This window comes from Dufourea novaeangliae, unplaced genomic scaffold, assembly GCF_001272555.1.
Source record: "Dufourea novaeangliae isolate 0120121106 unplaced genomic scaffold, ASM127255v1 scaffold65, whole genome shotgun sequence".
Classification (NCBI taxonomy): domain Eukaryota; kingdom Metazoa; phylum Arthropoda; class Insecta; order Hymenoptera; family Halictidae; genus Dufourea; species Dufourea novaeangliae.
In genome coordinates this window covers 26,338-46,987 of record NW_015373961.1, presented here as the reverse complement: position 1 = coordinate 46,987, position 20,650 = coordinate 26,338, and the positions used below count along the sequence as shown (strand labels likewise).

General features: G+C 38.3%; 4 protein-coding genes across 4 annotated transcripts; 3 read left to right on the top strand and 1 right to left on the bottom strand.

Annotated features, from left to right (window-relative positions):
• The first annotated feature begins 2,280 nt into the window (after window positions 1-2,280).
• LOC107186552 lies at window positions 2,281-5,928 on the top strand. Its single transcript, XM_015574447.1, has 3 exons — window positions 2,281-2,595; window positions 4,019-4,375; window positions 4,741-5,928. Exons 1-3 carry the CDS (start codon window positions 2,578-2,580, stop codon window positions 5,044-5,046), a joined length of 681 nt encoding a protein of 226 aa, XP_015429933.1. The 5' UTR covers window positions 2,281-2,577; the 3' UTR covers window positions 5,047-5,928.
• Window positions 5,929-10,509: 4,581 nt separating this feature from the next.
• On the top strand, window positions 10,510-12,043 carry LOC107186534 (diacylglycerol kinase A-like). Its single transcript, XM_015574426.1, has 2 exons — window positions 10,510-10,909; window positions 11,716-12,043. Exons 1-2 carry the CDS (start codon window positions 10,511-10,513, stop codon window positions 11,956-11,958), a joined length of 642 nt encoding a protein of 213 aa, XP_015429912.1. The 5' UTR covers window position 10,510; the 3' UTR covers window positions 11,959-12,043.
• Window positions 12,044-12,449: 406 nt separating this feature from the next.
• LOC107186444 lies at window positions 12,450-16,098 on the bottom strand. The gene is made up of 6 exons (XM_015574306.1): window positions 14,133-16,098; window positions 13,824-14,060; window positions 13,230-13,606; window positions 12,858-13,109; window positions 12,562-12,724; window positions 12,450-12,485 (listed from the first exon to the last, which is right to left on the bottom strand). Exons 1-6 carry the CDS (start codon window positions 16,074-16,076, stop codon window positions 12,450-12,452), a joined length of 3,009 nt encoding a protein of 1,002 aa, XP_015429792.1. The 5' UTR covers window positions 16,077-16,098.
• A 1,341-nt stretch (window positions 16,099-17,439) lies between these two features.
• Window positions 17,440-19,786, top strand: LOC107186557 (actin-related protein 2/3 complex subunit 1A). Its single transcript, XM_015574452.1, has 6 exons — window positions 17,440-17,818; window positions 17,895-18,155; window positions 18,733-19,023; window positions 19,097-19,275; window positions 19,365-19,634; window positions 19,727-19,786. Exons 1-6 carry the CDS (start codon window positions 17,752-17,754, stop codon window positions 19,763-19,765), a joined length of 1,107 nt encoding a protein of 368 aa, XP_015429938.1. The 5' UTR covers window positions 17,440-17,751; the 3' UTR covers window positions 19,766-19,786.
• The last annotated feature ends 864 nt before the right edge of the window (window positions 19,787-20,650 follow it).

Here is a 20,650-nt window from a genome sequence, read left to right as displayed (position 1 = left end):
TGGCGGATAGAAATTTCCAAATGATTTTACATACTTCTTTTTGGTACACCATAAGTAAAACTAAAACTGAAAGTATTACAACTTGAACTTCAACACAAACTGAATATTCAACATTAGTGGTTGGTATTTGAATTGTTATTGTATTTTTAACTTAGTTCTTTTTATGTAAGTCGACGTTATCCCAACGTTACGGTATATATATAAACGTATGGTTGGGTAAAAAATTTATCCCGCTGAATCTCGATTCACTGGAGAAACAATTGAAAGAACTGTTTTCTACGTTTTGTGCTACCTTCTAATAACGTTTATTTATTATGTAAACCCAGTCTAACTAGTAAAAGCGTGACCGGCCAAATTTTTATCTGGACCCAACGATCAGAAAATTTCCGCTGACCCTATCTCTGTTGTTCCCCCACGTCGTCGTCATTCGTGTCCACTTTACCAACCTCCAAAAGAAAAAAAAGGAAGGAACAATGTCGTAATATTTCCAAGTGTACCAACCAGCCGCCTAACGTCACATCGAAAGACCATTTCCTTTATACCGTTACATGTTCCGCGCGAATAAATGTTAATATATTCGACCTTAATCGGAAAGAAATGCGGTTCAAGTATTTCCTGCAAGCCTGCGACGACAACGAACGAACAGTGTAATTCCGGTTTTTGCCTACACAGGACGCGTGATTAATGTCGTTCCGATGGAATTCCGTACAGCAATAAGCCTGTGGTTGTCACGGGCCATGAGAAACGGTGAAAAAGCCATTCACGATGTGTTCGTTTATGTGACCAAAGAGAGAAAACATTCTTTCTTTTCAAAGCCACTTCACCGACCTAGACCCACATGATCCAACGCGGTTCGATTGATCGATCGATCAGGGGGGAAGGGATCGGACATACAGGAAGATTAACGACTCTCGAACTGCTCGTTAAAGCGCGTTCGACGAACGATCACGCGAAACCAGTTTTTCAGCGAACGTATATCCGACTGGGGGAACATCATAGGCTTCAATTAACGCGACGTTGTTAATGCTACCCCTAGAGGGGGGGATCGGTTAGTCATTCACTCGTCCATCCATCCATTCATTATTCGTTCGAACGTCTAACGTGTACCCGTTCGAACGATATTTGAAACATTTTACGACTGAATGGACGTTTAACACCTCGCCCAGTCACCGACGACCGGTTCCAGGAATATAGACGGAAGATTCTGCGAACCACGTGCATAGGTATACACGTTACTGCGCATCGAAAATCCAACAGGCCGACGTAACGGGGGTGAATCACTTATTGTCATTACTTGACCTTGCAGGGTCTTGAATCTTAAAGATTTATTGAACAATAGACAGAACGGAGCTTCCCTTCCTAATCAGGGCCTCCTTTTTTCATGTACTAGAAAATTATTCGATTTTGCAAAAAAGCATTCGGTGTACAGGTTTTTCTTTTGTTGCTTATCAATTGACTCACGAGGAAACTTTCGTACCCGAAAACTCTTTTTTTCTGAATTCCGCAAGTTTGTGGAGGACCTCAATAGAAACATCGGGCAATTTGTCGAGTTTGTTGCGTACTCGGTTCTTTGGGGTGGGAACCACCCCCTTAAAGGGTCATTGTCTCTTTACCTATTTTTCTGTATATCTCGGAAACTATTGTAGATACCGAAAAAAACTGCTACAACGAAAATGTAATAGCTCCTTATAGTCTATAAAACTGTACGACGAAATTATTAAAAATTTGTTCTTTTTAAATAAATAAATTAATAAACAAACAAATTTTTAACAATTTCATTGTACACTTTTATAGAGTACATGATACCATTAAATTTTCATTCTAACAGTTTCTCGATATTTACTATAGTTTACAAGATACACAGAAAAATAAGAAAACACCCCATCACCATTAAGGGATGGTCCCACTTGGAAGAACCGAATTGTATCAGCAAAATCATAAAATCGCCCGATGCTTCTACCAAGTTTCCTTCCAAACTTGTCCGAAGCATTTCTCGTTACAACATTACTGTCCCGGACCCGAGATCGGGACAATAATCGAGAGGAGTCTGTAGGAAACACGTTATTTTAGACAATAGTTCTTACTGACTCACCCTGCATGTAAATCCGATGGACGCCCAGACTCATGCATCGTAGAGTCAAATCGCAGGAGGCTACAAACGATACCGCTATCGGATTATTACGTCGAATCATCAGCGGGCAGGACGAAGACGGTTACGCCCAAACAGGTGGGGGGTGAAGGGGAAGGGGAGGCGATAAGCTTTCGCTGGGGCAAGTTTCGATGGAAGAAAACCTTTCCTCGAGGTGGTTGTGTATTCGCGGAAGGTGACTCATTTACTTACGCGCGGGGATACTCGCTATTCCTGTTCCCTTCCCCCTCCCTCTCTCTCTCTCTCTTCACGGTAGAATCTACATACCGGGCCGCGGTTTTTAATTGCGTTCCTCGGGATCGTAAACGCGCCACGTATATAACCGATGCCCGGTCGATCCGTTCCCTCAATCGCGATCTAAGTCTCGCGCCGAACGGAAACCACCATCGAGGACTGCTCGTCACCTGTCGGGAAACCCTGTCGTCGTCATGTGGACCATTCTTTTGGTAAGGAAACCTAGACAAACACTTGGTCGTTGAACTCTAAAAATTACCAAAAAAATATCTTGTATTTTTGTGTATACTACGTGACATATTAAGAATTCATAAGAACATTATAACATTTTGAAATAGTCTAATGTCAGTTTCTTATTGTTGTCACAATTAATTGTATTATAAATATAGTAATAACATTATATGTTATAATTTCCATTATAATGTTGTTAGACATAATCAAAACTAATATTTCTTATCTTTCATCGACAAACCCTCTTGAAATAATTGAAAGACATTGTAGTTTCGTAAGTTTTTTTTTTACATACCTAACGATACAGGAATTTTCTGATAAATAAACTGTGCACGCGGAAAATATCATTATCGAACAATAAACCCGAGAAACGAGAATTATAGATATATACCTACACATTCTTTCGCATAAGTTTTTTTAACGTCAGTGACCAGTTAACTTGTTTTGCCCGGTGAAGATACACAGTTGACGTCAATGGGATACAGTAAGGACGTTGGTCCCAAGGAAATTAGAAATCCATACGTGTTTGCATACTTGTATTTATTATTTCCCGTTATTCGGACGTCATTTGTTTTGGTACAAGTGGTAGGGATGTTATGAATACTATGACATTTACCTTAGGATAAATTTTGTCCCCCCCCCCCCAGCCTGGCTACGACCATGTGTACCAATAAATGATTCAGTATATTTTGTCAAATTCAATTGTGCTTATTTCTGAGGAAGTCAGAAAGCCTATGCTGTTTCAGTGATATTTGTCCTCGTTATTTAATGTGGCCGCCGCCATTTTGAAAGAAAAACAGGTTAGGAAGATATTTTAAATTTAAACTTTATTACCAGTTTATTAAAAGGAAACAGTGGATCACTTATTGGCACACCACAATGCATAATAATTCTCCGAAAAATTAAATCCTTCGAAGACATTATCGCTCGTCCAGCAGACTGCAACCGGAAGACCATTAATCTTCCGTCGATAACAAGTAACTAACGATGTCAATACCACGCAGCCCTTCCTGTTTCTTAATTAATCACGACGCAAGATCAAGCGTTGAAACTTCCAGTAGGCGAAACCTGCATAGCCAGATTTCCTCCCATGCCATTTACAAGCTTTTGTAACCATAATGTCTACAGATTTAATACAGGATCTGGATACAGGATCTATTAAAAGGATCTGTTCATAGAGACGCAAAAATCTTATAATCTTGTATTATAATTATCTTTATAAGTCTATGGATCTGTCGACAATCTGCTTTACCATTCTGTCAACAGATGTTCTGCCTGCAACAACCAAAGCCAAATGCGGAAACAGATGGTTACAGATTTATAGACAGATTTTGTCAATTATCTGCTGCCAATCTGCGCGCAAATTGTTTCTAGGGTTTTCTCCATTTTAAAATTTACTTTCAGCTGCTTTGCCTGGTCTCGTCGTTCGATGTCGGTACGGCGAGAAGACCGTTAAGAGGACAGGCTGTTGTTTCCCTCGAACATTCGGATTCCTCCGAGTCCAGCAGCGTGGAACACGCGCCGATTCGACTTCCGCGGAAATTCGGCGGTGACAGCCGCACCAGGCGACTGCACATCGAGAATCAGACTGGGTTCGACGGTAAAGTGGAAAAGATCCACATAAACTCCGACGAGGATCTGCCCGGGATTCGCGCGTACGGAATGCCCCGAAAGAGTCTGGAGAACAACGGCCACATCGAAACGAAGCTTCAGAGGAAGATCGAGGAGGAAGTTGAATCTGGATCAAGACCAGCTCGAGCAGTAAGTCAATGGAACTGAACAAGCGTGTGTTCTGTGAATTACAGGCTGAAGACAATTATGACGTATCCACCTATGGTAAACAAATTCAGAATTACCCTATGGAATCGAACAAATTTGTTTGTTGAATTTTATTGATTTTTATTCATTTTTGTTAATTTGGTTAATTTTGTAATATTGAAAACGATACAGAACCTTAGAGTTGATTTACCATCGGAGTGTAGACCCTCGAAGCCAGCGGCCCGGTCAATCGTGACCCGTGAGATAATATCTATTCCTTTGATCGTCCTGTAAACAATTTGGTGAATGTGTGTGCGGGCGGATGGCCGGTGACCCGATCTAAAAATTTCTAACAATGATAATTACAGATCGAGGCGTACGGTAAGTCCAAGGAGCAACTGGAGACCAACGGAGAGATCGAAAGGGTACAGTCACCGACCGCGATGAGACATCAGACGAGAAGGGGCGCGGTGGTATCGAGGGTGGCCAGGTCGATCGACACGGAGCCGAAATCGACGGAATCGCGTAAGAGCACAGAGGATCTCGAGGCTCAGGACGCGAAGGTCTTTAGACCGTTGTTCGTCTACAGGCAGCAATTAGCGAGGAAGCAACACCGCGGCCGGCATCACGTTAACGGCTACCAAACGTACTTCTACCGACGGCCATTCTACTGAGAATCCTTTCACTCGATGACGTGGTGGTGTACCGCTTTTAACCTCCCCGTCCGCCTGTGTAATAACCTGTCGTCGAGGGCCCATTAGACGGCGACGTACAAATAGGCGTCTGGGCTTTAATGACAACCGGGAGATTTTGTTCGAGTCATAAACGACCCGATCCTCGAGTCGATTATCGTGACAATTAGGCCCGTGACCGTTTATGCAAATCTTTAACGGACTGCTTCGCGAGAATCGAATTCGGCGTAGAAAAACAGAAAACTTTACATATCGTTTTAATCAAAGGAGCTTATAAACAGGGTGATTCCGCTGGTCTTTGGTTAGCTTCTTGTTCCACTGTGTATTTATACGTATGATACCCGCGTGTGACGTAAATTGCGTGGAAATCCGTATAGAATGTTTTGCGTATCAAGCTATGTATTCAGTCAGCGTTACTTTTGTGCCATAAAAGGGAATGTTGTTAGAGGTGGTCCGTTTTAACCTTTTAGCTATAGCGAAGCTGACCAAAAAGTACTACCTGTTGATTATTGTATAATTACTATTATTATTGGTCGCTATAGAATAGTTTGGTCGTTTGTTTAAAGCAGTAACTAAATGTAATTACCGTTGTTAGGTTATCCGGTGTGTTTCATTAGTAAACAATCACTGTAAAAGAAACCACTATGGCGACGCGTGAATTTCGTCAGCGACAAGAATGCATCGATAGAGAACGATAATCCGCGAGATCGAGAGGATTCGAGGTTGCGATCGTGAATCGATCGATGCCAAAAAGTATTTTAAGGATTACTTGCGAGACGATCGTGTCTCGAATCTATGGTAGCCTAGATAATCAGTACTTAACGTGGATAGATGTGTAAAGCGCGAAATGAATAAATCGAAAGAAATTATAGAATATCCTTTTCTTACGACGTTTTTTTGGAGATATCAATTGGTCATTTTCGATACACACTGTGGATACAATAACGAAACCAAAAAACAGGTGAAAGAACGAGGTCTCTGTTAATCCCTTCAGTCCACGATGCGTCATCTGATCGTATAGTGGTCGATAAATTTCCACCGAGACATTATGTTGACGTTGTAATACACGACCCCGACAATCCTTGATTATCCAGTGTCGATAGTGTTCCGTCGTGAGCCAACCTCAAAATTTCCTGTTTTTCGTTCCTCTCCGTTATGCGTGACACGAGGAAAAAGACATCGACCCCAATCGTCGACAACCGAACAGACAACAATAGTATCAGTAAGACGGTCGATATCGACGAAATATACGAAAAAATGAACAGGTAATCAGAATTACACGGAATTATAAGTATAACGGAAAAGAATTATTTTTAGCAATTCCGAGCTCAATCGTTTAGAGATCGCTTCTGCCAGTTCCCAAATAGCACATGACGCCTATTTTACGGCTATTTTAGGTCTAAGGCGTCATGTGCTATCTGCGTATATAATTGAAAATGAAGCGTATCCTTTTGCTCGTAGATCGAGTAAAAAATTGTCCCTGTTGAATTCGCTGTCGATGGTCGTGCTGAACGTTCTGGATGTTCTGCTTCTGATCACTATTCTACCGTACATGTTGCTGCGATGGATGTACGCCAACGATCGCGTGAAGGTTATCCTAACCGCGGTCGTGGAAGTGAGCGTCGCGTGTCGAAAGTTCACCAAACGGTGTGTAACGATTGTGATTCAATTGTATTATTTATGGAAACAGGTCACATTGGAATTGCTTATGTGGGTGATATTCGCTGGAGTGTCCGTGCTGATGACCACCACGTTCGTCCTGGACAACGTCCGTTTTGGAGACGGCGACGCGGAGGAACCGCGACATCTGGCGGGAAACGGAAACGTTAAGAACACAAGCGGTCCCGGCGTCGTTGAACACTTCACGAAAGGACTGAAAAGGACTAAATTCGAAAAAAACTAACGCATTGTTATCGTGAACGTGTTTTCTCCCTTTTTCTGTCTTGTTATGTATTTTTTTTGTAAATAGAATTTTGAATACGTGAATTGGAAAGATGGAATATGTTCGTCCGTGGATTTTACGTATGCGTATCAAAGGGGACACTTTCAATTTTCAGGTTATTCTTAATTATCGAACTGTCCACCTGGAACGGTTCCGTATACTTTATTCGTTTATAATTTTTATCCGAAAAATTGTCGACTAATGGCTGCCATTTTGTTGTCTTGAATGTTACATTTTTCATTCACTTTTTGGTAAATGATTGCGATTTTCTGTAGCTAATTGTTGTGCCAGGTTTCACAAAAGGGGACATGTTTAAATGGCATTAATTGCGAAGAATTTCTGAAAGATCGGGTTAAGTGTTGTTTTGTACATGCTTAAGCAGAAATTATGCGATACTAGTAAGTGATTCCGAATGGAATGCAACGGTGGAAAGGGAGAAATGGGGGAGGGTGAAAGTTTGGAAGACATTTAGACGAGGAGGCGTTTCAAAAGTATCCGAAGGATGGAAAATTTGGGACAGTCATTATCGGCCCAGCCCTTCGAATATATAAGGAAATAGGGGAGCTTCTGGTGTTATTCGGTCACGTTAGTTCGAAGCAGAATTTTCACCAATTATGCGATCGCTGCGAACAGTACTCATCCTCGTAAGTTTCATATTTGTACAAATTTACCGTGTAAACGTACTATCGACTCTGATCAACTCTCATTTGTTATCAATCGGGCGCAAGGTCATGTCAAGGTCGTACCAAAATTTAATTCATTCCATCATCACGTTATTTTCATAATCATATTAAATTTCCATTAAAAAATCGGAGTTTCGTTTCACGAAACAGGTAACGAAGTGGAGAACGATGAACACTTATAAGAGGAAAAATTTCCAATTAGGTCTGCCTGACGATGACGCCGTCCCAGGGCTACAGAGCGAGACGAATGGACGAGCTGAGCATCGCCGAAAATTCGCGGAACAACGTGCATAACACGGTGGTCGACGATGCAACGGATACCGCCATATTTGAAAGAAAAACCGTGGTCGACGCAAAGCCTGCCATAACCACAGCGAGACACGGAGCTCTGAAAGGCATGGACACCGATCATCCAATCCTGCGAATCGTCGCTGACGTAATTTTAGCTTTGTTCGAAGCGTCGAAGGCCGCGATATTCGAGTACCTCAAGACGTTAGCGACCAAAATGATGCTTCTCTTAAAAGAGACACCGATCTACGGCCTCAGCAGTCTGACGCAGTCGCCGTTGTTCGATCTCGCGGTGGACCTGTTGCTGCCACTTCTGTTGGAGTACGACACGGCGAGTGATTACGCAAACGTTGAAAACACAGTGACACTATACAACTCGAGTAGGAGATAATCGACGTAACGGCAAATACCTTAGACAAATATTCACAATAAGTGGCTTAAAAGAACCGCCAAAGTGAATTAATAAATTTCTGATAATCCCAAAACGAGCACGATCTCTGGTCTGTTCAGTTTTGACGGTCTAGTTCTTAATTGTTCTATCCCTACTAGTTTCTAAACTGAGTTTAACATTCACTAAGTTTATTATTATGGAACCAGGAGAGTGGTGAAATAATCAAACTTACTATACAGTAAATCCTCGATGAGTGCTCTAAGGCTCCTCGACACTGGAGGGGGGTAGAGATTTTTTGTAATACAACACAACAATATACATAAATCTCTAAAAATTAAAATTTCTTTTAGATATAATTAAATACCATTTAATCGTAACGAAATGGAAGGTTCTGAACGGGGCCCGGGGCTACAGCGCCCCCTGGACCCCCCTTGGTCAGGCCCTGGTGTGTTGTTGAAATACAGACGTCTATGCAAAACACGAAGAAATAACACGAATTACGTACGTACTAATGATACTCTCTGGTTATTTCCAATGTCCCAAACACCTCGTCACCAGGTAATACATGTCCATTTTTAATCGACAATACATAAATTCGTCGACTCCCGAGACCTTTCGCACGACAAACGGCTCGATGGACAACGGTATCCGGTATAAATTACAATAAATCATCCTCAATTTGCGCGTCTGAAGCTCAACTTATTCCCTCTGTTCCTAGGCAAACCGATTCATTTTCCAAGTTTTCCTCCGCTCAGACTCGAGGAACAGAAACGCGTTCCATCGATTGCGAGTCTTGTCCACGGTGAAGTACGGTGTACCGTGAAAACTACTTTATTTTTGGTAACAAAAAAAAAAGAATATGAAATTACAAACGTTAAAGAAATTTGGTAGTTACATATTTGCTAATCAGGTATGGTTTCAGGACGCGACTGTGTGTGTGTGTGTGCGTGTACATTGAGTACCCATCGGCCATAAAAGGCATCGACGTTTCGTCAGAGAACAGTGGTTTCATGTTCGATCCTTGATCGATACCGTTTGACGACCGGGACTTGCCCTTTGCGCTTCTTCAACGGTAAGTGCAATTACGTCACTGGCCTTGATCGTCCAAGGTACCGCGTCGAGACGTACGTATTTGTGTTTCACGTTGCTCCTTGAAACCGATCGACTCTCGTGAAACCGATGATGGGCTGACACCGATTTTAAAAATCATCGAACATACGAAAATGGCGTAATAGTTAAATAAAACACAAAATGAACGGTGAATACGTGACAAGAACCGAACAGGGCCATATACAGGGTAATTCGTAAATACATGTCAACACTTCAGGGTGTAAATCTACACGTATGTATACGTTTCTGTGAACATTCCTCGTTTTTCGAATACACTCGTCCTCGATTAATCGTATACCGATTCTATAGCTTGGAAGTGTTTAAGACATTCCAGATAGCACATGATGCCTTAAAGACGCCTATTTTACGGCTGTTTTAGGTCTAAGACGCCTTTATCCCTGTTGGTCGGGATTAGAATACACTACACATGTGCTACCTGAGATGAGACTATTCATCCAGATAGCGCATGACGCTTTGAAAACGGCTTAAAGACGCCTTAGACCTAAAATAGCCGTAAAATGAGCGTTTCCAAGGCGTCATGTGCTATCTGGGCAGATGTTCAAGCTTCGATTTGGGGCAGATATGCCGCAAATAAATCCCAGAGAAATCCACGAAGAACAAACAAACCGACTTCAAGAAACTCGAAAACTTTTATTCAACGACAGTCGTCTAAACGGTAATGAGTCAGAGCTTCATAATGAGTGTACAACTACAATATAAGACACCTGGTTTTTTCCGTTTGGGTAACTGCAGTAGGGGAAAAACCCTCGACGGCCACTGTAACAATGTCCGTTATTACACGCTGATTGGATAGATTACGTACTTGTGTAGACACGCGGTTCATTGTTCCGCGAAGATAGTTTAGTACGAACGCCAGTTTCTGTCTTATTGATACACATATTTAGATTGGGGAACGATGAAAATTTTCCATTCGTACTATTTCAAGGATCAATAAGATACACCAACAAGACCACTGAACCCGTACTGTGTTGGAGCTAATTTGGAGTTGATAAAACGTCCATTCGCCAGAATATGAAGGCAATCGTCGGTGTGCTTCTGGTGCTGTCGGTAGCAGAGGGCACGTTGTTTTGGAGAAATATTTTGAATGGACAACGGAGAGGAACGTTCGAACCACCGGGTCAATCGTTTCAACCGCCTGGTCAATCGTTTCAACCACCAGGTCACACGTTTCAACCGCCAGGTCATGCGTGTCCACCACCAGGACGCTCGTTCCACTCACCTGCGCACGGCTGTCCATCATTGGGACCGTCGTATCAACCGTCTGGCCCATCGTACCCCATGCCTGGACTCGAACTAGGTAAACAAGGCCCTCAAAATTGGCCTCAACAACAACAACAGCCTTCACAAAGCAACATGCTTTACGTAAACAGCGCCGAATGGGTCTGCCAGAATCCAAAGACTGGAGATATGGTACGTCATATTAACTCGTTGCAACTATTGAAACGTTAAAATGGTATTCGAATTTTTACGGCAAGAAATGTACAGTATTTTCTCGTTAACCCTTGTGTAGGAAACCGGGTACACATTTCTAAATTGTCTTTCACAATTTTTTATGTTCTTGTCGAAAACAACACTTCGTACATTATAGGAAGGGAAAACTAAAAGTTTTGGAAAAGCATGAAAGCAACTCCAGATAGCACCTAACGCCTTGAAAACGCCTATTTTACGGCTATTTTAGGTCTAAGGCGCCTTTAAGTCGTCTTCAAGGCGCCATGTGCTATCTGGGACATTATTTGTGTTTATCTAATATGTCAGAATAAGAGTATTTCAATTGCTCAATAACCATGAATATTTTGGTTGCCCACACAAGAGTTAAACAGACATCTGGCGATCAAATTGTGGATACGTGTGCATTGATAGGAAAACATTAACAAAACATAAAATGATAACATTAGCGAGAACCAATGAAGGTCTTTGTATTATTTTTAATTTCATAAACCCCTTACTGAATAAAATTGCTTCCATTTCGATTACTGATCACTGGACTGCGGATTTTATGCATTTATAGACTATAGAGCTTCGTGAAATACAATTTTCGTATGTTTGCTCTTGTCTTTATAAAACGTTTTACAAAATGTTATTTTGCATTAAAATCCGCAGTCTACCAATGATGAACTTGGAGTACAGTTACTGATAATAATATAAACATGCTTTTTAGTGTGGTAAGTTTTTTTTTTTATATAATAGTTTTGTTATTCTTGAAAAATCGTTCGCAGATGATTATCACCGCTGTCGATGGAGAACAATCTCAAACTGGAGAACGGCCAAACCCCAGCGTAGTTCCTAACGCTAATGGAAATAATAATCAGGGTAATTCAAACAATGGAAATTCCAATAATGCGAAGGCTAGCAATGGGAATAATAATAACGTGAAACCAACTCCTCAGTATCATGTAACTGAACCTCCCTTGGAACATGGAGGGGAAGGTCTTATTGACATTAGGTTAGGTACGAGTTAAGTAATATGTTCGGAAACTAGAAAATGTACAGAAAGGATTCATGAAGAAAATACATAGTCTTTCGTTTTTAATGTTATTATTATTATCTGTTTGTACTTTAGTTTTTGTTGTTCGAAACAAGAAAATGCACACCAATAGAATTAAATGGAAGAATATATCTATCTCTGCACATTATATAATATCTTTCCTGGAATTTTGTAACCATCTCATCGTTACTAAACGTATCACTTACCAAGTCTGATTAGATTATGTAGTTTTCAGTACCTATCAGAAGGATTAATGTCTACTTATTGACTGAAATAAAATCACTACACATATTATTTTAAATAGACTGAAACTAAAAGAAAAAACATTTCAATAACAACATAACGCAGGCATAAATACAACGGATTGAAACGTTTCGTCAACGCTTCGATACCAACTAATCAACGTTCAGATTACTTATTATAAAATCTAATTACACCTCATTCTCGCTTGATAATAAAAGAATACTATTTGTTAAAGTTCGCAATTTTCTGTACTCGTTCCTATAAACAAAAGAACATTTTTAAAAAATCAAGAATGTAACACCTAAATTGGTTGTATAAATAATTGTAATCTTACCAAAACATCAGCAGTATAAATTGTAGATTTACCAGTTTTCACGAGAGAGGACATGTCTACCTTTACATTAGGGTCTTTTTCTGCTATGTACTTTAAAGTTTCGTTAGCAACTGCTTCAACTGTTTGGTCATTCAATGTAACACTGTTACTGTGCAGTGGGCATCTATAAACAATAATTTCAATTTTGTATACGATAATATTTATCGGACATATTTGCGTTGATTCGTTTATTGATGAATTGTAATGTGTTGTACTTTAAAGACACACAAATCAAATTCCTTTGTGTCAGTGCTTACAATCTCTGAGTGAGAACATTCATCCTGTCAAAGTGGTCATATCCTGTGATTTCTTCATCACAAATATAACACATTTGGGCTCTACATGAACAGGTGATTTTATTACAGCCATCTTCCTTGAAGTATGGTCGAGAACATCTCTTGCATTTACGCACAAGTGCTTCTGTCATTTTTTCTTCCAAAAATAAGCGTGCTTTGTCAGTTCTTTCTGCGTAACACTTTAACGGTACGTGATTTAATTCTTTACACAACCTGAATTTAAGGAAGAAATCTATAGATAATCATTCCAAAGTCTCCATAACAAGATAAAACGTATTTGTAGACTTAATAGTATATACGCAACATTCTACGAGCACCAATGATTAAACTTACCGACATGACTCTTTCATACATTCAGGATTAAGGCATTTAAAGACTTTGTCTTCCACAGGCGGTATGGACGCGAAAGGACAAAATGGGCAAGAAACCAAACCCTCTAATCCAGCTGCCATTACCTCTGCTTCTTGTATCTTACCAATTAGAATACTAAATTGTGTCGGTGGTAATATCCTTTGAAGGGTAGAAAGGCTGAATTCTGCGCCACAATTTATGAAACACGAAATACGCGTCTCTCCTTGCGACAATTTCATTTCAGTGCCCTTGATAACACATGGATTACAAAATATGTGTCCATCATCGCAAGTCGAGCATTTAGTTGGCACACATTCGGTGTCATAACAACACTGGCATTCGAAAAGTTCGTTGTTTCTCTAATAAACACATATACAAATTAAGGTTATTCCAATTTATATATAAAGTTATATATATACAAATTACTTTAATTTACTATAAAGCATGTGAGAAGAGAAGTTGTTAACAAGATTTTACTTGTATTAAGTGGACTATAGAAAGTAGTTTTCATTTCAACTAACATTTCAAAAATACTTCCCGTACATATTTCTACATACATATGTGTGTCAATGTTACCTTTAATATGTCTAATTCTCTAGATTCCTCTTCCTGTAGTTTTTTCTTGCAATCCCTGATTTGTACTTTGTGTGTGATAAATGCACATTCTTGCAATAAAGGAATATCTTCCGAAGGATTTCTTTCCCATGAGAATCCAGTCTGGCATGGTGGACCATTATTTAACTGTTCCAAATAGTGTGCAGTTAAAGATAAATTGTACTTGTTATTCTTATAAGAAATCGTCAAAGTTTCCTCCTACAAATTGAAAAATTCATATTAAATTTTAAGTTTGTATGTTATGGAGCAAGACTTTATGTTACAGCATACCGGTATCTTCTGGAAATGAGATTTCAAGAATTCATACGCATCCGAATTGAATTTACACTGTCTGTTTACGTTTTCGAAATGCTTGAACGGATCTGGCAATATTTTCAGAAATTTTCTCGTGTCGAAATTACTCGTATATTGCTTTTGCTGTTCAGTAATTCTTATCCTTCTTAATTTCTCCTCTTTAGTGGGATAAGTTGGACTCTTACATTGGGATTGTATAAAATTAATTATGGCATTTTCATTGCCCTTCGCGCGTTGTACAAATTTAGATAAATATGTTACATCTGCTTTGGGAAAGATACCCGACAAATATGTAACCTGTTTCTCCATATTATCAGTTTCTTTTTTATGAATATGTTTATTATTTTTTTTAACTGGGCATTCCTTCATATTTTCAAGTATATAATCACTTAAATCTTGTAATATTTCGGATGAATCATTCGAGGTAGAATAGCCTGAACATAATTCTTTGATAAAGTTCTTATCAATGTCAGGAAATATAAATTTTAAATCTTTATGAGATTGAGCAGAAGTTGATGGTTCGTTAGATACTTCGTCATTAGCAGATGCTATTACCGATGTGACACACGGTGTAGCAGAAGTTGTTACTGTGGCATTTACTAGATTAGCAGATTCTAAGCTAGTTGGTGCACTTTCAAGTAAATCTTGATCCTCTATTATATCAACTACTTCAGTATCTGAAGCACCAATAGAAGTCTCAGACATTTTACTAATTGATGCATTTTCAGTTAGATCTTCGAATTCTATTGCTGATGTGTTATCTAACGTGTTATAAGATGTTGACATAGCAGAAGATTTTTGATTAATACGTTGTAACATATTTATATTAGGATTTTTTAAATTTGGGTGGAGAAACATTTGTCTTATCTCATTTCGAGATCCATTAAAATCTTGTAATTTTCCAAACAATTTCTGTTTCTTGACACCTTGCATGAAACGTAAGTAATGCATATAATTGTTTAACATCTTTTGGTTGGCCTTGATTGGATTATTTATAGGCATACCCATTGAATTTGATGGAAGCACGTTTCCTTGTGTCCATTTCTTATTTGTCAATTGGTTACCTTTATATTTTCTTACAGGTGTTAGTATTTTTCTACTGTTTGGGTTTTCGTGCATGTTACTGGTAACATGTGTTAATTTTGATGGAGATAAAATAGGAGATTTACATGAAATGTCTGATTGGACAACAGAGGACTTGTTTTTCAGTACTAATTTTGCTGGATGCAGTATTCCATTTTGCCTCGATCGAACTTTGGCACCTTTTCTTGAATAGTTTAATTTTTCCTTATTTTTGAAATTTATATGTGATGTAGCATCTTTTTCAAGAGCAACAATATTTGATACACTTTCTCTATTCAAATCACTATTTACATCCGTATCATTGACTATTACAACATCGTCATTCAGCTGTTTATTGCAAATAATTTCTTTCCTATTTTGCTTAACATTATTTATCAATACCATAGAATTATCTTGACGATCAATAATTCTCTGATGGACAGTTGCTAATTTGGAAGGTACCTGATTGCAACTGTTACCAGAATTAACACCTACAATTTCATTGTTGGAAGACTTTTTGAAGACTTCTACCACGGGTCTTGCGTACGGCAGTAAATCCCATAGACTAAGCACCACACGATTTTCCGCATGGGCATTCTTATGCAGAGTTGCATACACAGTGTCATATTTGAATTTAGGTAACAAATTACAAATCTGTACAGCTTCTTCCTGCATTTTTTTATCGCTGCTTACAGATTCTTCTTTATATTTTCTGAGAAACTCATTGTTGCAAGAAAGCCTAGAGATTGCACCAAAATCTTTACTGCAACCTGGTATTGGATTGTTTTCATATGAATCAGGCTCTATTCTTTGTACATTATCTGAAGCTGAGTTTACCTGTCTTTGGTAACATTGCATGGGATCTGAATTATTATTTGGATCATTATTATTTTCTTCTAATATATCTATGTCAACTATAGTGCAAGAAGAATTACGATCAGTGCAAGGCATAATTTTACTACCATACAGCTCTATATTAGCAGACATAGGTGAAGAGCATTCCTCCGAAGTAACATCTGTAGAATCAGTATCATCTGTATCATAACCATTTAAATCTATGTCAATGCATAACTTTTTTGTGTTTAATTGTTCTAGATCCATTTTTCCTCTAATGACTTTGTATTCAGATGTTTTGCAGCTCTTATACACTGTGTTAGAAGGTCCAGCTTCAACTATACTATGTTGAAAATCATAATCTGTCGCATCAATTGTCCTCATAATACCTTGTTCAACATTCTCCAGCTCTTGTCCAATCAGAGCAACAGTTCTCCTTAGTTCTTTATATGTATTTACTGATAGTACCCCAAGCATCTTTTATCTAAAAAGAAAAACGACAGATTAGTGTGCAACAAGCGTTATCAACGTATGGGACATAATCCACATTGCATAAAATTTGTTATACATTTAATAGACGTAATTATTGGATACTTGAATTCGTTTTAATATTGTGAAAGTAACGATAACAAACTTTCTATTCTAGAAAACGAATTTTGCACGATTTACAGCATTGCTGAACGACGCTAAACAAATGAGAAACAAACGAAACAAAGGAACGTAGTTATCAGTAGTTATTTACAACACTGTTCAATCTATTAAAGAAATTAACAGTTTATAACTAAAAACCCTACTACATACACGTACTTCGTTCGTTGAGAGCATTTTCATAATAGTTCCATGCAATATTCCATGTGAAACAAAAAAAATACATTTTTAAAGACAAATGGTCAATAGTGGTACTTATTACGCATCGTACGAATTTTAAATGGAGATCACTATTGACAGTCAGTGATGCCAGAATCGTGGGATTTTCGCGCGAGCGCTTACCCTCTCCATGCCTCCCGTGGGTATTTTACACAAGCATATTCTAGCCCTACTGTCAATGACAGTAGGGTTGAATCGATACCACCAAGGTATCGATACTTTTACTCATAACTACTTTTGCATGAAGGTATCGATACTTACTCGATATCGAAACAAAAGTATCGATACCTACTTATATCGAATTATATTTTCCTAACTTTGATACCCAACACAAAAAGTTGTCCTGCTAACTTCACAGAGGTGCTATTTTCATATAGTACAGTACAGGCGGATACGCAACAGTATGTACTGACTTGTAATGGAGACTGGCCGTGATAAAAAGTTTCAGGGTTTTACCAGTGTTTTACCATCTATGTACTACGATCTGAAACAACATAACCTTAAAGGGTGCCTTGATAACCCGCTGTTGGCGGAGGAACTGTCAATTCCGGTGCATTTGGACAGACAGAGTGTCGCGTGCTGTACCGTTCGCCAGAAATTCGGGAAATTCGTGTCGACTGACCAGAGTCCACGAATTTCCGAGGGTTTTCCTATAACTGAACTTAACAAACGGTTTTGAAATAAGTGAATTAGTTTTAATGCGCGACCGCACCCGTCTTTCAGTAGTAACGTGCGGTGATTCATAGAGATAATTCGCGGTTTAATCATCCGTTTCTTCGAACGGTATCGTATGTAAATTCGTCGAGTTCCCCCTGTAAAAATCGGTAACAAAATGACAGAGGTTCATAACTTAAGTGTTGATGCCATCAGCTGTCACGCTTGGAATAAGAATAGAAAAGGTTTGACACTAGCTTTTATTCGCTCGTATATTTATCCGACATGAATGAACAGCCCCAACGCATTTTTTTTTTACAGAAGTGGTCATTTGTCCTAATAATAATGAAATACAAGTTCATAAGCATACATCAAGTGGTTGGAAACTGCTGCAGAATCTGCAGGAGCATGACATGCATGTCATGGGCATTGACTGGGCACCAAACACTAATCGAATAGTGAGTTGTTCCGCAGATAAGAATGCATATGTTTGGACACAAGAAGAAGATGGAAAATGGAATCCTGCATGGGTACTTTTAAGAATTAACCGAGCTGCCACTTGTGTTAAATGGTCTCCTTTAGGTATAATCTGTACACTTACGTAGTTGTAACCATTCAAAGACAGACTTGGAAAAATCAGTCTTCTGTTATGTTTTATTCGTGGTCTTATCAGCTTGAAGTCTAAGTTAGAAAGATAAAGATTATATAGAGGGTGAATCACCTAAGACTAATATCAAAACTATCTATGTTGCTTTTATGGGTACAAGAAAATATGTAAAAAAGAGATTATTCATTTCATTCTATATTATAGAAAAGGAAATATACAATTACATTTACAACATGTTGGATGACCTTGGAATCTTGGAAAATATGACTGAGAAAAATCTTTGTCACAATATTTGTCCCTTCCAATTGAATATTTTCTTTTTTTTTATACATTTTCGTGTATCCTTAAAAGCATTGGAAATATTTTAGATTCTAACTTTAGGTGACTCATCCTATCTTTTGTGAATATAAAATCAGCATCATTGCCTTTAAGGAAAGTTTTATTCTTGAGTGAAAAGTGATTCGGCATTTGTTGCACGAGGGCTAGACTGAATCTAACAACAATGAATTGTTTCTAAATAAATTCACTTGTGATTCATACTTTATTTTATAGAAAATAAATTCGCAGTTGGGTCTGGTGGTAGAGTAATAGCTGTATGTTACTTTGTCTCTGAGAATAATTGGTGGCAATGTAAGCATATAAAGCGTCCATTAAGATCCACTGTAACTACAGTAGATTGGCATCCAGACAACAAAGTTTTGGTTGCTGGATCCACTGATTTCAAAGTTCGTGTCTTTAGTGCATTTATCAGTGATATTGAGGATGCCCCAGGGTCCAGCCCTTGGGGTCAGAGTAATTCTTTAGGAACATTACTCGCTGAGTTCCAGAACACTCCTAATGGTGGTAGGTTGCATCAGTCTCTTATCAGCCTAATTACTATTCGTTTTTATCAATCGTTTGCTTTGCTTCTAAATAGGTGGTTGGATTCACACTGTTGCATTTAGTCCATGTGGTAATAAAATATGTTGGGTAGCGCATAATTCATCTATATGCATTGCTGATGCCACCAAAGGAAATGCAGTCATACGATTGTATACAGAGCATTTACCATTTTTAAGTTGTGTTTGGATGGGGTCCAATTCCATTGTTGCTGCGGTATTTACATAAATATTTTTGTAACTTAAACACCGTCTTTAAGTGTATAGAGTAATTGTTATTTATAAGATGTATTGTTTATTGTTTAGGGTCATAGCTGTATGCCCATGTTGTATTCTATTGATGACAATGGTCAACTGTATTTTGTATCAAAATTAGACAACACGCAGAGAAAAGAGGCTGCTGGCTTGTCTGCCATGCGTAAATTCCAGTCGTTAGATCGTCAAGCGAGAACAGATACAAACGATAATGCTTTGGATAGTATACATCAAAATACAATTAATTGCGTACGCAGAGTATCCGATAACGAATTTAGTACAAGCGGTTTAGACGGTCAGTTGGTAGTCTGGGATCTGAAGGTGAGTTCTGATACTGTGACTGTTTCTTTGCACAATAGTACCTATACGAAAATTGTTCAATTAACTTGTTCATCGTTGTCTATGTTCTCCAGCTTCTCGAAAATTCCATCGCTGGTTTGAAGATAGCATAAGAAAAATTTTTTTTATATCATAAAGATGAATGAAGATATTACATCAAACACAAAGATGTATAAATGTTAAAACTGAAAAAAATATACAATTTCTCATTATTTCCCGTGGTATCAGTCTCTTCTGTAGGAAATAATAGATCACTTATTATTAGTTGGTAATTTTAGAGTATACGTATATTTGTGAGAAACGCTTAATGACGTTGGCAATTGGGTTATGGAAAAGAACGAACATCTATATATATATTTACAGCATAAAAGGCTAAATATTTCCACATGAATATATTGTAATATACTGTAATATAATAAGATTTCATCACAGACAGACTCATACAAATACAGAGTTCAAAATATACACCTACATCAAAGGTTTTCTTTGTGATTAAGATATAAAAAACAAGATTACGCTTTGCTGATAGTTTATATAGTATAACATATACTGTTATAACATATAACTTTAGAATCGTTTCAAAAAGAACATTTCCTTTCGATTCGAAACTGTCTTATACCCTATTGCTCTCGAAATCGATCGAGATCTCTGAATGAACGACTACTTTTGTTACCGATTGCAGAAACGGTATAAACACTTCGATCGCTAGACTGCTTTTGTTTTCACACCGTGAAACAATGTACACCTATTATTGACTATGATTATGATCGCAGTGAGAAAAAACAACGTACAAATTATCAGACGCAATTGACAATAATTAAATATCTTATACAGTTTAAACGAATGTGTGAAAATGTGGCATAGGGGAAGGGCCTCCTACAATTGGGTATCGGGAATTATTGAAATTTATAACAAAATTAACATTTAATTTAACATTTATTTCAGTACTTAAAATAAATTTACCAAGTGGTAAATGGCCCTTCTCCTATGTCACTTTT

Bases quoted from the DNA above. Each gene is read 5' to 3' on its own strand.
- LOC107186444 (XM_015574306.1), bottom strand. From the start codon at position 16,076: ATGCAATGTTACCAAAGACAGGTAAACTCAGCTTCAGATAATGTACAA. The intron at 14,061-14,132 runs GTATGCTGTAAC...TTCAATTTGTAG, and splicing joins CTCATTTCCAGAAGATACCG to GAGGAAACTTTGACGATTTC. The intron at 13,607-13,823 runs GTAACATTGACA...TGTGTTTATTAG, and splicing joins GAGAATTAGACATATTAAAG to AGAAACAACGAACTTTTCGA.
- LOC107186552 (XM_015574447.1), top strand. The intron at 4,376-4,740 runs GTAAGTCAATGG...TGATAATTACAG, and splicing joins GATCAAGACCAGCTCGAGCA to ATCGAGGCGTACGGTAAGTC.
- LOC107186534 (XM_015574426.1), top strand. From the start codon at position 10,511: ATGAAGGCAATCGTCGGTGTGCTTCTGGTGCTGTCGGTAGCAGAGGGC. The intron at 10,910-11,715 runs GTACGTCATATT...AATCGTTCGCAG, and splicing joins ATCCAAAGACTGGAGATATG to ATGATTATCACCGCTGTCGA.
- LOC107186557 (XM_015574452.1), top strand. From the start codon at position 17,752: ATGACAGAGGTTCATAACTTAAGTGTTGATGCCATCAGCTGTCACGCT. The intron at 18,156-18,732 runs GTATAATCTGTA...TTTATTTTATAG, and splicing joins TGTTAAATGGTCTCCTTTAG to AAAATAAATTCGCAGTTGGG. The intron at 19,635-19,726 runs GTGAGTTCTGAT...TATGTTCTCCAG, and splicing joins TGGTAGTCTGGGATCTGAAG to CTTCTCGAAAATTCCATCGC.